Source organism: Aythya marila, assembly GCF_965140915.1.
Source record: "Aythya marila genome assembly, chromosome: 10".
NCBI classification, from domain to species: domain Eukaryota; kingdom Metazoa; phylum Chordata; class Aves; order Anseriformes; family Anatidae; genus Aythya; species Aythya marila.
The window spans coordinates 16,154,089-16,171,258 of NC_139051.1; the positions used below are offsets into that span (position 1 = coordinate 16,154,089).

The 17,170-nt window shown below is 37.1% G+C and overlaps 1 protein-coding gene across 2 annotated transcripts in view; it reads left to right on the forward strand.

The window, feature by feature from the left end:
* IARS1 (isoleucyl-tRNA synthetase 1) overlaps window positions 1-17,170 on the forward strand; it is a 101,918-nt gene that overhangs the window by 42,512 nt on the left and 42,236 nt on the right. For both annotated transcript variants that reach the window (XM_082768360.1, XM_082768361.1), the window contains exons 15-19: window positions 6,024-6,150; window positions 10,556-10,629; window positions 10,990-11,184; window positions 14,347-14,433; window positions 15,003-15,086. In XM_082768360.1, the coding sequence (XP_082624486.1) occupies window positions 6,024-6,150; window positions 10,556-10,629; window positions 10,990-11,184; window positions 14,347-14,433; window positions 15,003-15,086 (567 nt within the window). The remainder of the gene's footprint in view (window positions 1-6,023; window positions 6,151-10,555; window positions 10,630-10,989; window positions 11,185-14,346; window positions 14,434-15,002; window positions 15,087-17,170) is intronic.

A 17,170-nucleotide genomic window follows, 5' to 3' on the forward strand; every position in this document is an offset into this window, starting at 1 on the left:
GTGGAAAAATGAGCATCAGTGGACGGAAAGCAGATGTGACAGACTTCAAAGAAGCCAAGCCTTTTGTTCCTGCATCATCTTGGCACTGAAAAATCCAAACATTGTAATGGAGTGTGATATATTGGTTCTTAGAGATATTATTTTTTGATTTTTAAGAACAATTTAAGTGATTAATGAAAATACTATTCTTTATAGTATACACATGCAAGCAGACCTTTTAGCTGGAAGTTAATATTTTGTTTTAGAAGTGTGACTTCTGCAGGCTTCCTGCTGTTCCTGTATGAGCACCCAGGAACCAGTGTCTTCACATGCTTCAGCCAAGTACATTCTCTTTCGAGGCTTTTGATACGACCTTTCTGGTCTTTGGCCATTCTTATTTGCTGAACAGAAGACTGTCTCCAGCCTTTTAAAAGGCATGAGTTATTCACAAATTATGCCTATCTTGTATCCTAAACCCTGTCTGGTAGGCAGTGCAGAAGGTGGGTGTAGGGCCAGTTCAGCAGTGGAAAGTTAATGTTTCTTCTACTAATCTTGTTTATTTTCATGCAGATGACAAATCTGGCTCTGTAGCAGGAGCAACAGAATTTAAATTATAATGGAATTGCAGGATAATTTAGGAAAATGAGTTAGTCCCTTGTTTTCTCCATTTTTTTCTTTTTTTTAAGATGTTTATTAGGGTATTTTCTTTCCTATTCTAATGTAAATAAATGATTTGCATTTCAACTGTTTTAAACGCATCTTATGTGTAAAGGTTTTCTTGTATTTTTTCCTTAATATCATCATTTCATTGTCACTGTTCATTTTGAATCATCAACTGCACTTAAGAAAATGTGAATCCAAATGAAGTCTTTTGTAGTAGTGAGAGCAAAGTGTATAGCAATGTGTGGTCACTAGGTGGCAGCGTATCCCGAGCTAAAACACAAGCAAACATCACTGCCTACAGACAGATGTAGGAAAAAAAATTGCTGCAGGGTTAGCCTCATCTCATGTTTGTCTAATTTAGAACAGCATAAGTCAGAAGGTTTTATTAGTGGCTGTTATCAGACATAGTTGAGGATTGTGAGTGAATTTTAAGGCTTGTTCCAAGTGATGTTGATAGCTTGTGTTCTGCTGTGCCCTAATTTTGCTGCTTCCACTCCAAGCCTCATAAGCAGAGAGAGTTTTTGTCATGAATACAGCCTCTTTTCAGTCCCAATGAATGGTCATCAAAAGCTCGTTGTTGATGAAGTTATTGCTGGAGTCCAAGACTCCAAACATCAGTTCACTCTGCAGTTGCTCTTCAGCAACTGGAAAATCCACCTGCACGTGCCATGTTAAATGCAGGTAGATTTGTGTTTACAAGCCGGTAATGCCATATAAAATACTTGGTAACCATGACCATGAGCATGTTCCAAGGGAAACAGCAGCAAGAAGAACCACAGCAAAAGCTTCGTTCCTCACTGGCTTCACAATGCAAGGGGCTGCCTTCGGAGGTGAGAGGAAGAATTTTAATAGCAATTAAAAGTCTGGGTCATACTAATGAAATGTATCGGGATTTTTTAAGATGTAAATGTATCATGCAAGTGGAGGTTATGACTTGAGTTAATCCTGGCTTGTCAGGCAGCTGTATGCTGCTGACAGCGTGCTTATGATGCAGTCTGCAGCAGCATTGCAGTCTCACGCTAAAGTGTTTGTTGCTATGGGAACCAGGATAAAAGAGCGAAGAAAAACATTGCTATAGCAAAATGATTGAAAGTGCTATTAATTTAGCAAATATAAGTAGCATATAAGCAGAAAAATCTTTTAGGCTGATGGAAGCAACCCTAACTTGTGTGGGGTATGTGGTTGTGCACATTATGATGAGCTATCCTGACCTGGGCAGGAGAGAGTGTTTGCTGCAGTGGAAACTGTGTGCTTTGCAAGCAGCTGACCTTTTCTCTCTCCTCCCCTTTCCTCCTTTTCTCCTCCCCTATCCAGGGGAGTTTTAATTAGGTCCATGATACAGTATTGGCACTAATTAAAGTGTCAAAAGGGCACGAATAGCTGTCTGTTTTGTCTCCTCAAAGTAAAAACCATTAAAAATCAATTTGAGGTCATGTTGAAGGAGACTTATTATTAGAGCAAATTAACATAATGGAATCTAAGAGTTTTGGTCTTGTAAAGAGCAGTTAACGTGTATAAAGAAAAGCAAAAACAGGTATTGTGTGTTATGGTTTTAAAGAAATCTATACATATTTGGTTAAATAACCTAGGATAATTACTTAATCAGACTTGTTTTTGCTGGTTTAACTCAGTTATCTACTGGAAGATTGAACTCCTCCTTTCCAAACATGTAACTGGTTCTTGATTTCCTGAGTTGCTTAAAGTTACCAAGTTGCCAAATGAGAGGATAATTTTGGGACCACGTTCTCAGAACAAAATACAGCAAATGCTGGCTGCTAGCCTGTTACTAGATTTCCTAATTCTTGCTATTTTTTGTTTATCAGTCTGACTTTATGGGTCATTTTTTTTTTTTTTTCAAATAATTTATGAGCTGCGAGCTTCCTCTAATTATTAATTATGAAGTAAATCTTACCCAGTATGTAAAGTTGTGTTTTTTTTTTTTTTTTTTTTTTTTTTTTTTTTTTTTTGAAGAATGCCATGAGTTAAATTAGCTGATGAGAGGAGCAATGGAGAGTGAGGAAAAAATTAGTATCTCTCAAAGAGCTTTTAATGGTAAAGCATATAACACTTCTGCCGTGGTAATATTTAACAGCTGTTTATTTCAGTAATATTACTTTGTGATCATGTTCCTGAATCCTATGACTAGTGCAAGGTGAGCCAACTCAAAGCATCATGCAGAGCACATCTGATCTTTGAAATGGGTAAGAATTACTCTTCTCTATTCTGAATTGTTACGAAGAGACTTCAAAATACACGCCCAGAAAAGGAACAGATGTCTCATACCTTTTAATAACTTTCCTTCTGGATTATGTAATAATTTAGATTTCTTACATCCTGCCTGTTTCTCTTGGCAAGAAGAATCAAAAAGTAAATAGAGAAATCTTAATTCATGCCATTCCTCTGGTATTAATTGGTGATGAGCAGTCACTGGACCAGCAGCTGCGGTACCTTGCTGTTAGCCACAAACATTCATGCTCTGGGATCGAAGAGATACGCCCTAATCTGCAGTTTTCAGATCTGTGCTGACTTGCTTTGTGACATGGATGGTCTGTAGCGCATAGACTTTGCAGGCAAGGAGAATGGTTTCTGTTGTGGTAGGCTAATACATTTTGTTAAAGGACTGGATTTTCTTTGGTCTTTGTAGTCTTTTTTTTGTTTGTTACATAGAATCTTGATTTGACACTAAGAAAATGAGTAGCTGCCTAGAAAGGTTAGGGGAGTTCATTGTTCACTCATAGTGATGCATGAATTTAGCAAAACCTCAGATCCGCTTCAAAAATGAGAGCAAACAAGCAAAAATAAATGTATGTCCAAATCTCAAGCAGATTCGTAATTGCCATCGTGTCTAATTTGTTCAGCCAGAGTTTTGTTGTTGGAGTAACAAGAGAAATCGAAGCAAGTTGAAACTGGTTACTTTCATTCAAGATTTGATTTATAATTTGACAAATCAATATTTATCTCTTGGTGTTGTGAAGATCAGTTCTATGAACTTTTCAACTGCTGCAGTGTCTGCTTCTTGAAGTTTATTTAGTGCACTATCCTGGATGCCAAGGAAGTAGAAATAGCTATTATCCCACACTATTCTGAAGGCATAAATTGAGAGCTTCACAACCTGCTGAGGCAGCAGTCTCCTTAACCTTGCTAAATGTTTGAGAAGGAAGTAGGAAATCTTATCAGTGTCATTTTGCAGAGAAATTGGAAGGTCAAAACCAACACAAATTGTGGGCCAGTTGGGAAATAAAAAAAAAAAAAAAAGTTTCTAAAAGTTTCTAACAGCACAGGGGCTGTAGTGGGAATCCTTTAGAAGCGAAATCACTGCTTTGATTTCTGTTGCAGACTTGTAGAAATGTTTGATGCTGGAGCTTGACTTGTTTTGAGGTCTGAATGTGTTCAGTGCCATTAGCAGTGGGTTGCTCTGCATGGACTGTAGCACTTGTCACCTTGCTTGTCATACCAAGCCACATTCAAGTGGAGTCACCAGCTTAAAACTGAAATTTACGCCTTTGAACTGAAGGGGGCTTGTGACAGATACCTGGTTAAATATGGAAGAAGTGTATCGATATATGGCAAGGAGCTTCTTTATGTCTCTGTGTTGGAAAGTAGGACTATTTATGTGGGTGGCCTTTTGTTTTTCTTTTTGTAATTCTTAAAGCATCTAAATATCTGTGCTGCGAGGACAGCTTGGATGCACAGAGGTCTGTGTTTGTACTTGAGCGAATTGTGCAGCTGGTTACTTTCAGGGGACTGTTTTATCTTCTGGGCTTAGGTACATGTATGTGATTTAACACAGTCCAAAATTTCTTGCAAGCTAAGGGCCAGCATCAGTAATAATTCTGTGATAACGGTTTTATCACGGTCTCATCAAAGTCACAACTCTGTTCACAGTGTACTTGGGAATTCAGATGGAATAATTAACTGGGGACTGTAAGGAAGACCGTGTGCTGACAAATTAATGGCAGTACAGAGTAGTCTCTGTGTGAGGCCAAGTTTATTCAGATACAGCATGGGAGTGAAGCATCTGTGTGATGGGCAGAACAAGTTGTTTTAAGTAAGGCATTTTTTGAGGGACAAGCTCCAAATATGCTTGAGACACAGGTTCTTTACGTTTTATTTAATGGTTGTCTGTACTGTATCTCTAAAGTGGCAACAAACCACGGTCACAAACATGATTTGTAGTAGATGAAGTGGTTTGTGTCTTATGTTCCACTAAAAACTGGCAGCAGGGGCAGACAATTTTACCTAAAGAGGTAAATTACGTGTTTTCTTAGCTCAGAGAGAGTAAGAGGTCACACCACGTACATTTTTTTGATTAACGTCCACTTTGGGGATAAAATTAATTTTTCATGCGTGTTTTGAGGAGGCAGAGTTGAAACTTTTAGCATTTTAATGTCATTGGGGGATTGTTTCAGCCTCTAGCTATGTTAAATGGGACTAATAATTTCAGCTAATCAGTGTCTAACAACTTCTGAAACATGGAAACTAGTTTAGGAGTGATGTGAAGAGAAGTTTTCCACATTAGTGGAATGTTAGGCAAATGCTAATGATCTTCGTACAGTTAGTTTCCACTGGTGTTTGGAGAGAGGGTCCCTTAAGGTCAGCACAAAAAAGTTACTGGTAATGAGTGCTACCCTAAAACAAATGGAGAGCCTGTGTACGCTTCTGAATTTCTGAGCAGGTATATGGATGTTGTGAAATGTTAGCCTCTGAGTTTGTTTAAAAACTTTTTGTATCACATTTTTCTTTCGGAGAAGATAAGAGAAGGTAACTCTGCAGTCGGAAATAAATCTAGAAATAACTAGTGAAGTTACAGAACTTCAGAATGGTATTTAATTGAGTCTTATCAAAGTAGTTTTTATTCACCTTAGACAATGTTGACATCAAGAGGTCTTTGGACCTTCACATGGTAACATCATGGGTGAAACTTAAGAGATGGTAGCATTCATTTCCATCTGTAGCTCTTGCTGAGGGATGCTCACACTTGTTTCATAAATCTGCTGCTGCTGGGCAAACTCCTGCCTTAGTGTGAGCATGTGAATCCATTCTTTAATTTTTCCAACAAAGGATTATTTCATCTTTGGTTGTTACTCTTGGGGATGATCTGTGGAAGAAAAAAAAATATATATTCTTCAACAAATTATTTGCTAGAGAGCCAAGTGCTTCAAACAGAAAAAGGTGGAAGAGACCATATATTTTCTGTAATGTGGCTGCTCCCTTCTTTAGACTAATCTCTGGGTCTCCGAATGCATCTCATGAGTTGGGAAAGGGCCCTTCTATTTACAATTAACTTGTTTTGTGGATGAGATCAAACAGAAACATTCTTATTAGTTTCCTGTTAGATTGAATGCAGTGATAAAAGAATACTTTTCTTATTTTTGGAACAGGGTTCCAGATTTTGTGAGGGAGAAGCGTTTTGGGAACTGGCTTAAAGATGCACGAGATTGGGCTATATCTAGAAACCGGTACTGGGGAACGCCCATCCCATTGTGGGTCAGTGATGATTTTGAAGAGGTAAGAAACTGAAAGTTTTGGTTGACAGAAAAATCTCTGTATTATATGTATGCTTATATTGATGGACTGTTACATTTTTGGCTGCTGCAGTCGTAAGTCTTATTATATCTTAATGGTATGCGAGTATCTATAGTAGGTGATAAAAATATGCACGTGTTCATGCATTTCCACACACACACACATTTTCATTGATTTTGATTGAAAACTAAGCAATTTTTCTTGCTTTTTTTTAACAATAGAATTCATCTTTTCTTTCTGGGAAGTATTTTCAGTGTTCAGAAAGCTGATGGTGTAAGAAATGCAGTCAGAAAATGCAAAGGAAGAGATCTTTGCTCGGTCATTGCAATGTGTTTTTTGAAGTTCTGATACTTGGTTGCTTCAATCCAAATGAATTGTTGAAGGCATAAAAACAAGTCCACCATAGCAGAACAGTGAAAATACACATTGGTAGTGCTAAAAATGTGAATGTGGTAGAATGTAAAAATGTGAATCTAGTAGAATGATGCGAGTATATAAGGCTAATGCTAGAAATGAATATTCACCGAGCAAGTGAGTAATCTGTAACAGTTCTGGTGATGACCATTTTCTTAGTGTCAAAATACCAAGCTTTAAAACTATTTCTCAGCATAAAATGTGGGGATTTTTTATTCCTACGTGGGTTAGACCAATGTGACGAGTCTTCCTCATGCTGGAAAGATGAAATGGTGATCCATTTCAGGATGTTCATGGAAGGTAAATACTGATGGCTTCATCCCGAATCTTTATCTCCCTTGATTTGAACAAGCTTTATCTTTCATTTGAGACATGGAAGCTTGCCAACAGAAAAGCATATTCCAGAAGAGTATTGTCTTAAACTGCACTATTACTTAGATGTGTACCATAAAGCATTTTGTATTTCCACCTGACTGGAAATGTTGCTGGTAGGCAGGTAGATGGTGGGGAAGGGAAGAATTTACTCCTAGCACTTAAGATTTAAATATCTAAGAAAGCCTTGGCATTTGAATTGCATTTATGCTATGAGTGTGTTTGTAAATTGCTGGCAAACCAAGTACTTCTTTGTTCCATATAATGGTTAAAGTTTAAAGACTGACAGTTAGTGCCTAGAGGTTTTAAATAAATGTTACAATTGAAATACTTTACTCAGTATAACAGGGTTTGTTTGTTTGTTTTAAGATAGAAGAAAGGCTTTTGGCTTTGTGCTAAAGTATTTCAGGAGTTTATTTTACAGCTGAAAAAGATTGTGTAAAAGCTACATACCCCCACGCTTCCACTCCCTACCTCTAATAATACTACATTTGCTGTCCTCTTTCCTGTGTGTGCAGATTTTTTTGGCCTTGGTAAGTTTGTTTTTAATAACAATATAACATCTAGGTTGGAAGATGAAACTTTAACATGAAATTAATGGCAAATATTACTCAGGGCTTCATGTTCTTGAATAATGATAGAAACACCAACGTATCCAGTATTTTTATCTGCAGATCTTGCATACATTTCTGTCTACTCGAAAGACTGCATACCATTGTTCAATAGTTAAGAATGGCTTCTGGACCATGCTAAATTTCAAGTTTTGTTTTTTCTTTATATTCATTCTTCTTAGATGTGTGAGGGTATAGCTTTGAAACTAAATGCTATCAGGGCTGATGTAAAAATCAAGATCTAAGTGACTTCTGCTCTCATGCAGAAATAATATTCACTCAAAATTTCCTCACTTGAGTTTTAATGCAGCCTAGTGCCATGTGAGATTGCTGAGCCACCTCTTCATGTATTGCTCTCAGAAGAACACTTTGTCGCATGCAATTATGCTGTGCATATTAAATCTTGGAGAAGTAATAACAGTTCCTTATTTAATATACAGTAAGGTGAATTAATTGCTATTAAAGTGAATTTTATCACAAATCAATATCTGGTTTCCCACAGTTTTATTTTGTGTTTTTATCTTATTTTTATTTTAGCATAATTATTGGGTAGAGATACGTAATGGAATTTAGTTTTTGAAGCTTGTCTATTACCACGTTTTTGAAGACAGTTTTATTGTTTTAAGCCCTCAAATCTTAATGATTTTCTAAGTGTAGGAACACATCTCATTTAGAGTAGATAATAAAATTTTTCAACAATGCAATGAGCTTATAAAGTGGACATCAGTTAGTTTTATAGAACTTGCATACAAATCATTGTGTTAAATACTTAGTGGTGTTACAGAAGTTCTCTTGGATGGTTTCATTGCTTGTTACTACAAACCCTTGACTAGTTTTGGTGCGTTGTAGATGTGGAGCGAGAGGACTCTGGCTGTGCTCCGCTGAAGTAGGAGGGAACTGGTCTGCTTCAGTCTGCTTGCAGGCTGCTTTGGGAACACCACTTGGAGCTGACCTTATCAGTCATGTATTTTAACTGATCACTATTCAGAAGGTTCTTTTTAAAAATCCCAGAATGTCTTGCTGGTGTACTGCTGCACTGCGTGGGCTTCTTTCTTTGAGTGTTCCTCATTCTTTGATTATAGGTACTTCACAGCTCTGAAATGAGAAACCCACAAAGATTAACACTTTCCTTTAATAGGGACTGCAGAGCACAGGAACATTGAGGTCCATGAGTGTTGCAGGATGCCCGTAGTCTTCCTATTTACGCGGATAATCCTAATTTACATAGATATAATGCTGATGAATGTTTCATTAGAAGTATTTAACCTTGACCTCTGATTTCACATTAGTAATGCTGAAACAGGGTCGAACAGCCTCCAGTCCCTGCCTACTTGTTTCAGTCTTTGCTGTCCTCTATTAAATGTTGATAAAGCTGTTTTTGTAGTTGATCTGGCTGAAAAATAAAACAGGAGGAAAAAGTGGCTCATTGGGAAAGGGATCTGGCTGCTAAAGCATTTGAACATTTGAAGAAAATTATCTGAAGCCATAGCATAAACCAATCTGCAAAAACAAGTGGGTGTAACCTAATGAAGAACTGGACTTGATTCCTATCTACTACTTGTGTAATTTTCTTGCCTTCAGGTACGCAGTGAGCTATGCTTGGGATGCTGGCTCTATCCTTCTGCCTTGGACAGAGGCAGCCTTCCTCAGTACGGTCTTATCTGTGTTCCTCTGATAGCTGTTGGCTTTTTAGATGTGGACTTGTGCTTATTCTACAAAAATATCCTTGCTCAGTAGAAGTCTGTGGTTGCACCAGATGCTCAGAAAAAAAAAACAAAACAACCCCTTTTCTGCCAGCAGTGCTGAACTAAGCACCTGCTGCCCACTCACTTGCTCCCATACAATTGTTTATGGGGCCACATGGTGAATGTGGAACTAATCACGATTAAAAACGGTATGTTCATAAAGGTATATTTTTAATTGGAATCAATTCCCCAGTGCGGGTTGCTATGCAAACTGCAGATTTGACCGGTGCAATCGTAATGCTTCACTTCCCATACAGAAATAAAACAAGCGATGGCAAAATTACGTTTCAAAAGTAACAATAAAAGACTGATGAGTAATGCAGACCAGTAGTTGAATTAGATTGAAAATCAGGGTTGGAAAAACAAATTAGACTTTTTTTTTTCATCTCTGGAATTCATGACAGTTTGTAGGATTAAACACAGCAAACCCTTTTGGTCAGTCACAATTTCTGTGTGTGTACATATGTATATACTTAAGACTAGCTGTAGGAATTGAGCAGTACCCTGTCTACTTCTGTCCAAGAATAGCTTTGGAAGTTACATTATGTGAAAAATCTCCAGCCTTTTAGCTTCTTTACGTTGGTACATCTAACTCCTCCCTGTCAGATCTGTTTGTCTTTTCTTTGGCTCATCTGAATTGGACTGATAGCATGTGAGATCAGACTTCCAAAATACAGACCAGGATTGCAGCTTGTGTTTCCTTAGATTAATGTAATAAAACTAAGTGAAGCCTGTAGATTTTCTAATTAACTCCTTTGTTACCAGTGGCTCTTTTTCCCCTTTGAATAAGATGCTGTTAAGGTGAGCAATTCACTGTACCTGAGATACAAAATTTACACTCAACTATTTAGCTGCTTACCTTAGCTTCAGATGACAAAGGTGGGATCTGAAACTACTGTCTATGTAGAAGGCAAGATTGTGGATTTTTCAGAGGTGATGTTTTTATAGTTTGAAAAACAACAAATAAGCCCCCTCCTTTTTTGCTATCTGCCAGCACATTTGATCTTCCAAGTCTCCATTTGTTGTAACATGAATTGTATCAAACCCGGGCAGTGATTTCTAATCTCAAACGTTGTTTGCTGCTTTGTCAGTTTGAACAGGGGGACTTTGCACAATTTTTTTTTAGGGTTTTCGGCTAGATCAGCTACTAGGAAGATACTGACCTACAAATATTCTGTCTAATGTTGCAGAGGGGGGAAAAAAAAGTGCACAGATTACGGACTACGTTTCTTGTATCTCTTACAGGTGGTTTGTATTGGTTCAATGGCAGAATTGGAAGAGCTGTCAGGAGTGAAAGTCAGTGATCTCCATCGAGAAAGGTCAGTCATGGAGACTGTTCATTGGTTGTTAAAAATAGTTGATCTGGTATAAGAAATGTTCATTCTTTACCCAAACCCTGGGAAATTGATATAGGGAAAATACAAAAGTAGTAAGAGGATTTAAGACTGAGAATTAACATGTGTACATTTTCCTTTCTTCTGTCTTCCTCAACACTGTTAATACAAATTCTCTAAAGTAGCTTTAAGTTGTAAAAGTTGTCAAAGGAAAGGTTACGTTTGGAAAACTCATTAAAACTTAAACCAAAACTCCTATCGTACCTATGCGCGAACATAATGTAAACTTCTTTGTGCTAATTCTTGTTTTAGTTTAGATGTCGTCAATCTTTTTCTTTCCCATAGTATTGATCATCTGACAATCCCTTCACGCTGTGGAAAGGGCGTATTGCACCGGGTCCCTGAAGTTTTTGATTGCTGGTTTGAGAGCGGAAGTATGCCTTATGCACAAGTGCATTATCCGTTTGAAAACAAAAAAGAACTTGAGGACTCTTTCCCCGCTGACTTCATTGCTGAAGGCATTGACCAAACACGAGGATGGTAATTTTGTGTCATACTTGTAATGTTATTGCTCAGCATCTGGCAAATTATTGTGTCTGAATGATCCTTGAATGTTGTATGGCTATGTTTTGATTAGAAAAGAGGCATAAAAGAAGATAAAAGTAACAGTGTGCAAACGAGAAAGTCAGAAACAGTTTTTTTCCTTGCTATGCTTTATAAAGATAAAAGGACATTGTTTGCAATTTAGGCATGCACACAAAAAAAAACAAACCAAAACAAAAACAATTAAAAATCTACAACATATAAACATCCTTAAAATACACAAGGGAGCTACTGAATTGTGAAAGTTCAACAGAACTAAACATGGTTTGGGATTTTTATGTGGATAAAAGATCTGTTAAAGGTAGCTATGATTTCAGTAAATACAGTAGCAATATTCAAGTAGTTTGGGGTTCAGGATTTATTCTGTAGCTGTTTGAGATTGGGATGTAACAGTGCATTAGTACGTCACATACTTACTGCAGTGTTGCTTTTTGTGCTGTCTTTAAGCACATGGAGGAGAGATGGTGGATGGAAACCATTAAAGAATGCATTTGTAATTTTTACAGAAGTTGGCATTTTTATAGTATAATACTAAGGTAAAGTTGAGGCCATTGCAACATCCAGATGTACTAAACTGTCACTATCCCAGTTTAGATAGATCTCTCTTCTAAATAGTAAACGTAACTGGATTTCAGTTCACTGATGTTGACCTGTCTGCAAGTTGCTGTTGGAAGCAGCAGCATTTTTTTCCTTTCCAAAAAGAGGAAAGGTTTAACCAAATCACCATACCAATTTAGCTGAAAAGTTCAAACAGATGATAATGCCATTTGGGACTGTACGATTATGTTTATGAAGCACATAACCCACTGTGCCTCAGTTTGAGCCCTCACACTTGGCTTGTGTACTGTGGGCAATGTGCAGATGAAGACATACATATTATAATCTGGAGTAGATAGCTTTTTGGATTTGACATAAGAATAAGAATTACTATAAATCCTCATCATACCTAAGCCCATCTCATCTCGTTCTTTGGAATATCAAAATATGTGAACACATACGTTGATGCTCATATCTTCCATACAGTGTTTGTATATGCTAATAAGCCAGTGCTTTGATAATAGCAAGCATTTTGGTGATTTGCAGAAGAGCACTTCTCTTTTGTGAAAGAAAAAGATAAATTCTTATTTGAAACCTTCTATATGAAGGGATAAAATTGAGAACGAAGATTGGGTTGTGTCAGATCAGAGACGGCAAGTGAGAATGGTGAAGTGAGAACTGACACACAGTGAAGAGCACGGGTGATGGGAGGTCTGGTGGCTTCTGTTTGGTGCAACAGAGAAGGTAACATGAATAGAGACAAGGGTAAAATGAATGTGACCAAGGTGATGAGCTAAGAGTGATATTTTTCATAACTGTGTGGATATGAGAAGGAGCTAAATTATATTTAAGGCCAGAGGAAAAAATCTGAGAGTAGTTAGTTAACAAGGCTCTAGTCTTGACCAACTGAGAGGAAAAGCTCTCTGATTTATTTATTTTTTGTAGGTGGATACCACAAGATTTGTAGTTATAGTGAGAATGTGATGGCCTACAGGGAATTCACAACTGGAGGTTATTGGCGTGCTTTACAGCATTATGAATTTAACCGCGGTGTTCAAGAAAGGAGAAAACAGAGGGAATGCTTTCTCCTTTCTGTGGGGAGACAAGAAAGGGAAAGGAAAAGCAAAGAAGTGAATCTCTATCTTTGTGCTGTTTGTTTTTTATAATATTGTTTTGGCTGATGGCTGTATATCTGCAAGGACATAAGCAGCCTGAGATATGAATGAAGCAGCAGAGAGGTCTAGGGAGCTGTCAGAATCAAGTGTGTCTGTGACAAAGTTATTTCAAACATAAGATGTGTGAAGAGACACTCCTTAAAATGTTCATAACGAGGTGAGTTTTCTGAAGGATAATCTGCGAAGATTACGTGCCACTCTTCTCATTTTGTGTGGCTCACAGGACACTCTTGGAATTGTTGACTAGGTTACCTCATTGCTGGGGGTCATCTGGTTTGACAATGTGAATAACATAAAATTTGTCAGAAGTTCTCGGTGATATGCTCTCTCAGCACCAACAGCACATCTGTCTAAATTTCATAATGCAAACAATTGAATTCTCTTCTAGTTGGTTCAATGCTATTCTTTTTAGTTGAAAACACACCTGTTGTAACTATATGCAAATTTATGACTTATCAGAAACTGATGGGAATTTGCCAGTAAGGTATTTTTAGATACTAAAGTATTGCAATGGTAGTAATGACCTGTCAGTCATACAGGCTTGGGGTATCGGTCATCTGAAGAAGTGCTCAGGTATTTATGTTTAAGGTTTTATTAAAGAAGGCTAGAAATGAAGGACGAGGGTGCTTCCAAGTGCATGTGTTTGTGTGCAGGTAGAGTGTTTCTTAAAATTCATGGAATTACAGTGCAGTTTAACAAAGAGAATTTCTATCTTGCCATGCGAATTTAGATAGATTTTTTTTTTTTTTTTTGTGAGTTAAAAGCCCCTCTGAGGCATAAGCACCAGGGATGTCATGCAGGCCACTGAATATCTGCAGTACCGCACACAGCGGCCTGTACAGAGTTGGGGACCCACAATTGTCAGCAGTGCATTCCTAGTTATATGTAGCTTTTGATGAAAACTCCTTTGGAAAATGCAGGCAAACCTTCTTTCCACTAAATCTTGTTGCAAATACATAGTTGGGAGGTATAGCAGTCTGTGCCTTGTTCTGAATCAATTAGCTTTCATGTAATCGTGTGCTGTTTTAAGGTTGCTAAGCAGTTGTCAGTGCAGTAGTCATTTTTAACTGAGAAAGCTGTGGCCCATCCTCCGGTTATTTTCATGAAATGCTACCATTATTTTCACAGCCCTGCTATTGGTTAGTATTACAATTTTTCTGTCCTCTTAGACTGGTAGATCACACCTGAACAAACAGTATGATATGCCACAGAGGAAAAGAGTCTACTTAAAATAAGATCCTCTTCTGAGTCTTTGTCGTATGAATGTTTCACATACTTGAAGTTTGCTAGAATAAAACAGTGTAATTAGAATTTTAGTAGTAATGAAGTGTGTGCAGATTTCAGCTTAGCAGCATTAGAAGGTCACATTTACATTGTGTCGTTCCAGGTTCTACACTTTGCTGGTGCTGTCCACTGCTCTTTTTGGAAGGCCTCCTTTCAAGAATGTAATTGTAAATGGCCTAGTTCTTGCCAGGTTGGTGTGTATCAGTAATTTCTTGAACCAATTTTTATTTAAAGAATATTTCACTAAAGTCCCTGTGAAGTTAATTCAGAAATTAAATCATGAATGGACTTCGTGAGGTTTATACACCCCAGCTGTGTTGCACTTGCTTCTTGCCAGCAGGATTAGTCCTTCTTAGAGAGAGCAAATGGGTAACAAGTCAGAATTGGAAATACTATGCATGATTTGTGCAGGGTAAAGGAAATCACAAATGTAGATGTAATTTTAAATAATTATATTTCATGCCCTGTACTTAACATGCAAGTTTGCTAGTGGGTGGGAGGGATTGATTCAAACCAAGTGTTTCACCCAGTTTCTCTAGGGAAGATGGATTTACTGCTTGCATTTGTAACTTGTGAGCCTCTTGCTTGCTTGTTTTTTCAGATGCTGTCATTGGTTCAGCAGTCAGACTGAAATGATATGCTAGTTTATTATTGTCTTTACTACCGTGAATGTAATAGGGCAGAATAAATTAAGCTGGATTTTTGCCCATTTATTACAAGAATTTTGGGAATTTACTCCTGCATTCTGATATTTTCTAGTGATGGCCAAAAAATGAGCAAAAGGAAGAAGAATTATCCTGATCCAATGGCTATTGTAAATAGTTATGGAGCTGATGCACTAAGGTAGGTTTTCTTAAAAATTCTTGTAGAATCTGATGTTAGTTGTCTGTTCATAGTAGACATGTACCAGGAGGGCTGCATATGGGTTTTTGACAATTATCAGTAGCAATAAAGTTAATTTTGGAAAACTCCAGACCTGTATGGCTGCCAGTAGCTGAGTGGATGACCCAAAGAACTGGCAGTAGTTAAAGTGCCTGGACACTAATACTATTGGCTTATCTCCCTCAAGGCTGGTAGAGACCAAAGTTGATGAGCTGAATGGAGGCCTCTTGTCTGAAAATGTATCTGGATTGTATAAGATTCCACTCAGGCTGGCACGTCTGCAATTTTTGCTAATCGTTGAGTTGATCCAGTGAAAAATGAATAAAATCTTTGAATCAGTACTGTCAGTTTTTTGCTAAATAGTTAGGGAACAATTACTGTATAATACACATAAATTTGTTTGCTGCTTATATTATTAATTTTCTAAAGAGAGAGTTCCTTTTTTAATGATAAAAGTACACAGTATATACTTGCAGTAGTGAAACAAGAAAAACAGAACTGGAACAACCTACTGTGTGTATATATATAAACTGTCCAGGTCAGTGATTAAACACACAGTTCAAGTGTTTCATTAAAATCATACAAACATATAAACATAATTATGCAGTCACCTGGTACTTGGCTGGATGCACCAGCTAGAACATAAAGTGGTACCTTGAGTTAAAGGCATAATAAAGACATGTTAATAACTGAGTACACTACTTATACATTTCTCAAGAGCTGTGTAATTCTTTCTGTATATAAGAAAACCTTACACTGCTGCACATGCTTCATTATATTCTACAACCATATGTGGTAATGATTGGTCTGAAAAAAAGCTTAGTGTGCTGGGATTTTTTCTTTGAGAAAGATAGTTACTGCTGTAATCCAGATGATTTAAAAAAAAAAAAAAAAAAAAAGCAGGTATGAATTTCTTTATTTTTCTCAAGCTTTAGCAATTTAAAGACCAAGTAAATTATCTTTGTATATATGCTTACAGTGGAGGGCTGGATGGATTTCTTAAATTTTATCAAAATTGTTCTTTGTAAAAAGTCAAGGTATATTTAGCAGAATGTCAGTGAATCTGTAGCTGAAACAATGAGTGAAAAGGCTTGGAGTTGTTCTTGCCAGAGATTTTAAATCATGAGTGATGTTTCAGTTGAAAAAAAATTTGCTTTTTAAAAAATCTTAAACTCCAGAAGTTACACTTCCATTATTCATGTTTTTTGATTTCTAAAAAGCTAATTCATTTTTCTGCCTGTATACTCTTTCTTTAATGTCACATTTATTTATACATACACCCACACAGAGAGTAAAAAGCATTACAGACTGGGCTCATTTATGGAAGGAGCTCCGTGATTCAGTTGTCTGTGCCTATTCACTGAAGTGCTTGATGTGTTCTGTTTATAGAAAAAGCTACAATTGAGTTTTTTCCTTGGCACTGCTTCCCTGCAGAGTTACTTTAGCTTTTGCAGAAGGTGTGTGTGTGTATGTATTATATACATGTCTGTATATACCCATGTGTATGTGTATATATATACATATAAAGAATACATATATGCTTTAGGTACAGCGTTGAAGTATTCTCAGCAGTAACGTGATAAAGAAATTAGCAGAAAATATTCATGTAAGCTGTTTAAATGAGTATGGAATTGAATGGTAAGGGCAAACAAGAAATAGGTTGATTGCACAGTAAATTTAACAACCCAATTTCAGATTTCCTGAAGCTTGAATCCTGTGTGAAATCTGTAAGAATTGCCAAAACCAGTTATTTTGGTATTCGTGAGAGCTGTGACTCAGAGTGGATAGGTGTTAAAGTTGAATTATGTCAGGAAAGAAAAAAGTTGCTTGTCATACTGCTTATAGGCCCTTTGCTTTCTTGTATTCCAAGATAAGCATTGCTTTTACGTTACTCTGCCCTTTCTGTCTGTTCTTAAAATGCAGAACAGGTAACATAATGCAACAGACTACTGCTTTAGAGAGATGAAAAGGAAGTTACTCTATTATTTCTCATACATTATTACAACAGCCTGATAAATCTGGCATGATCTGAGGAAGGTTTTCTT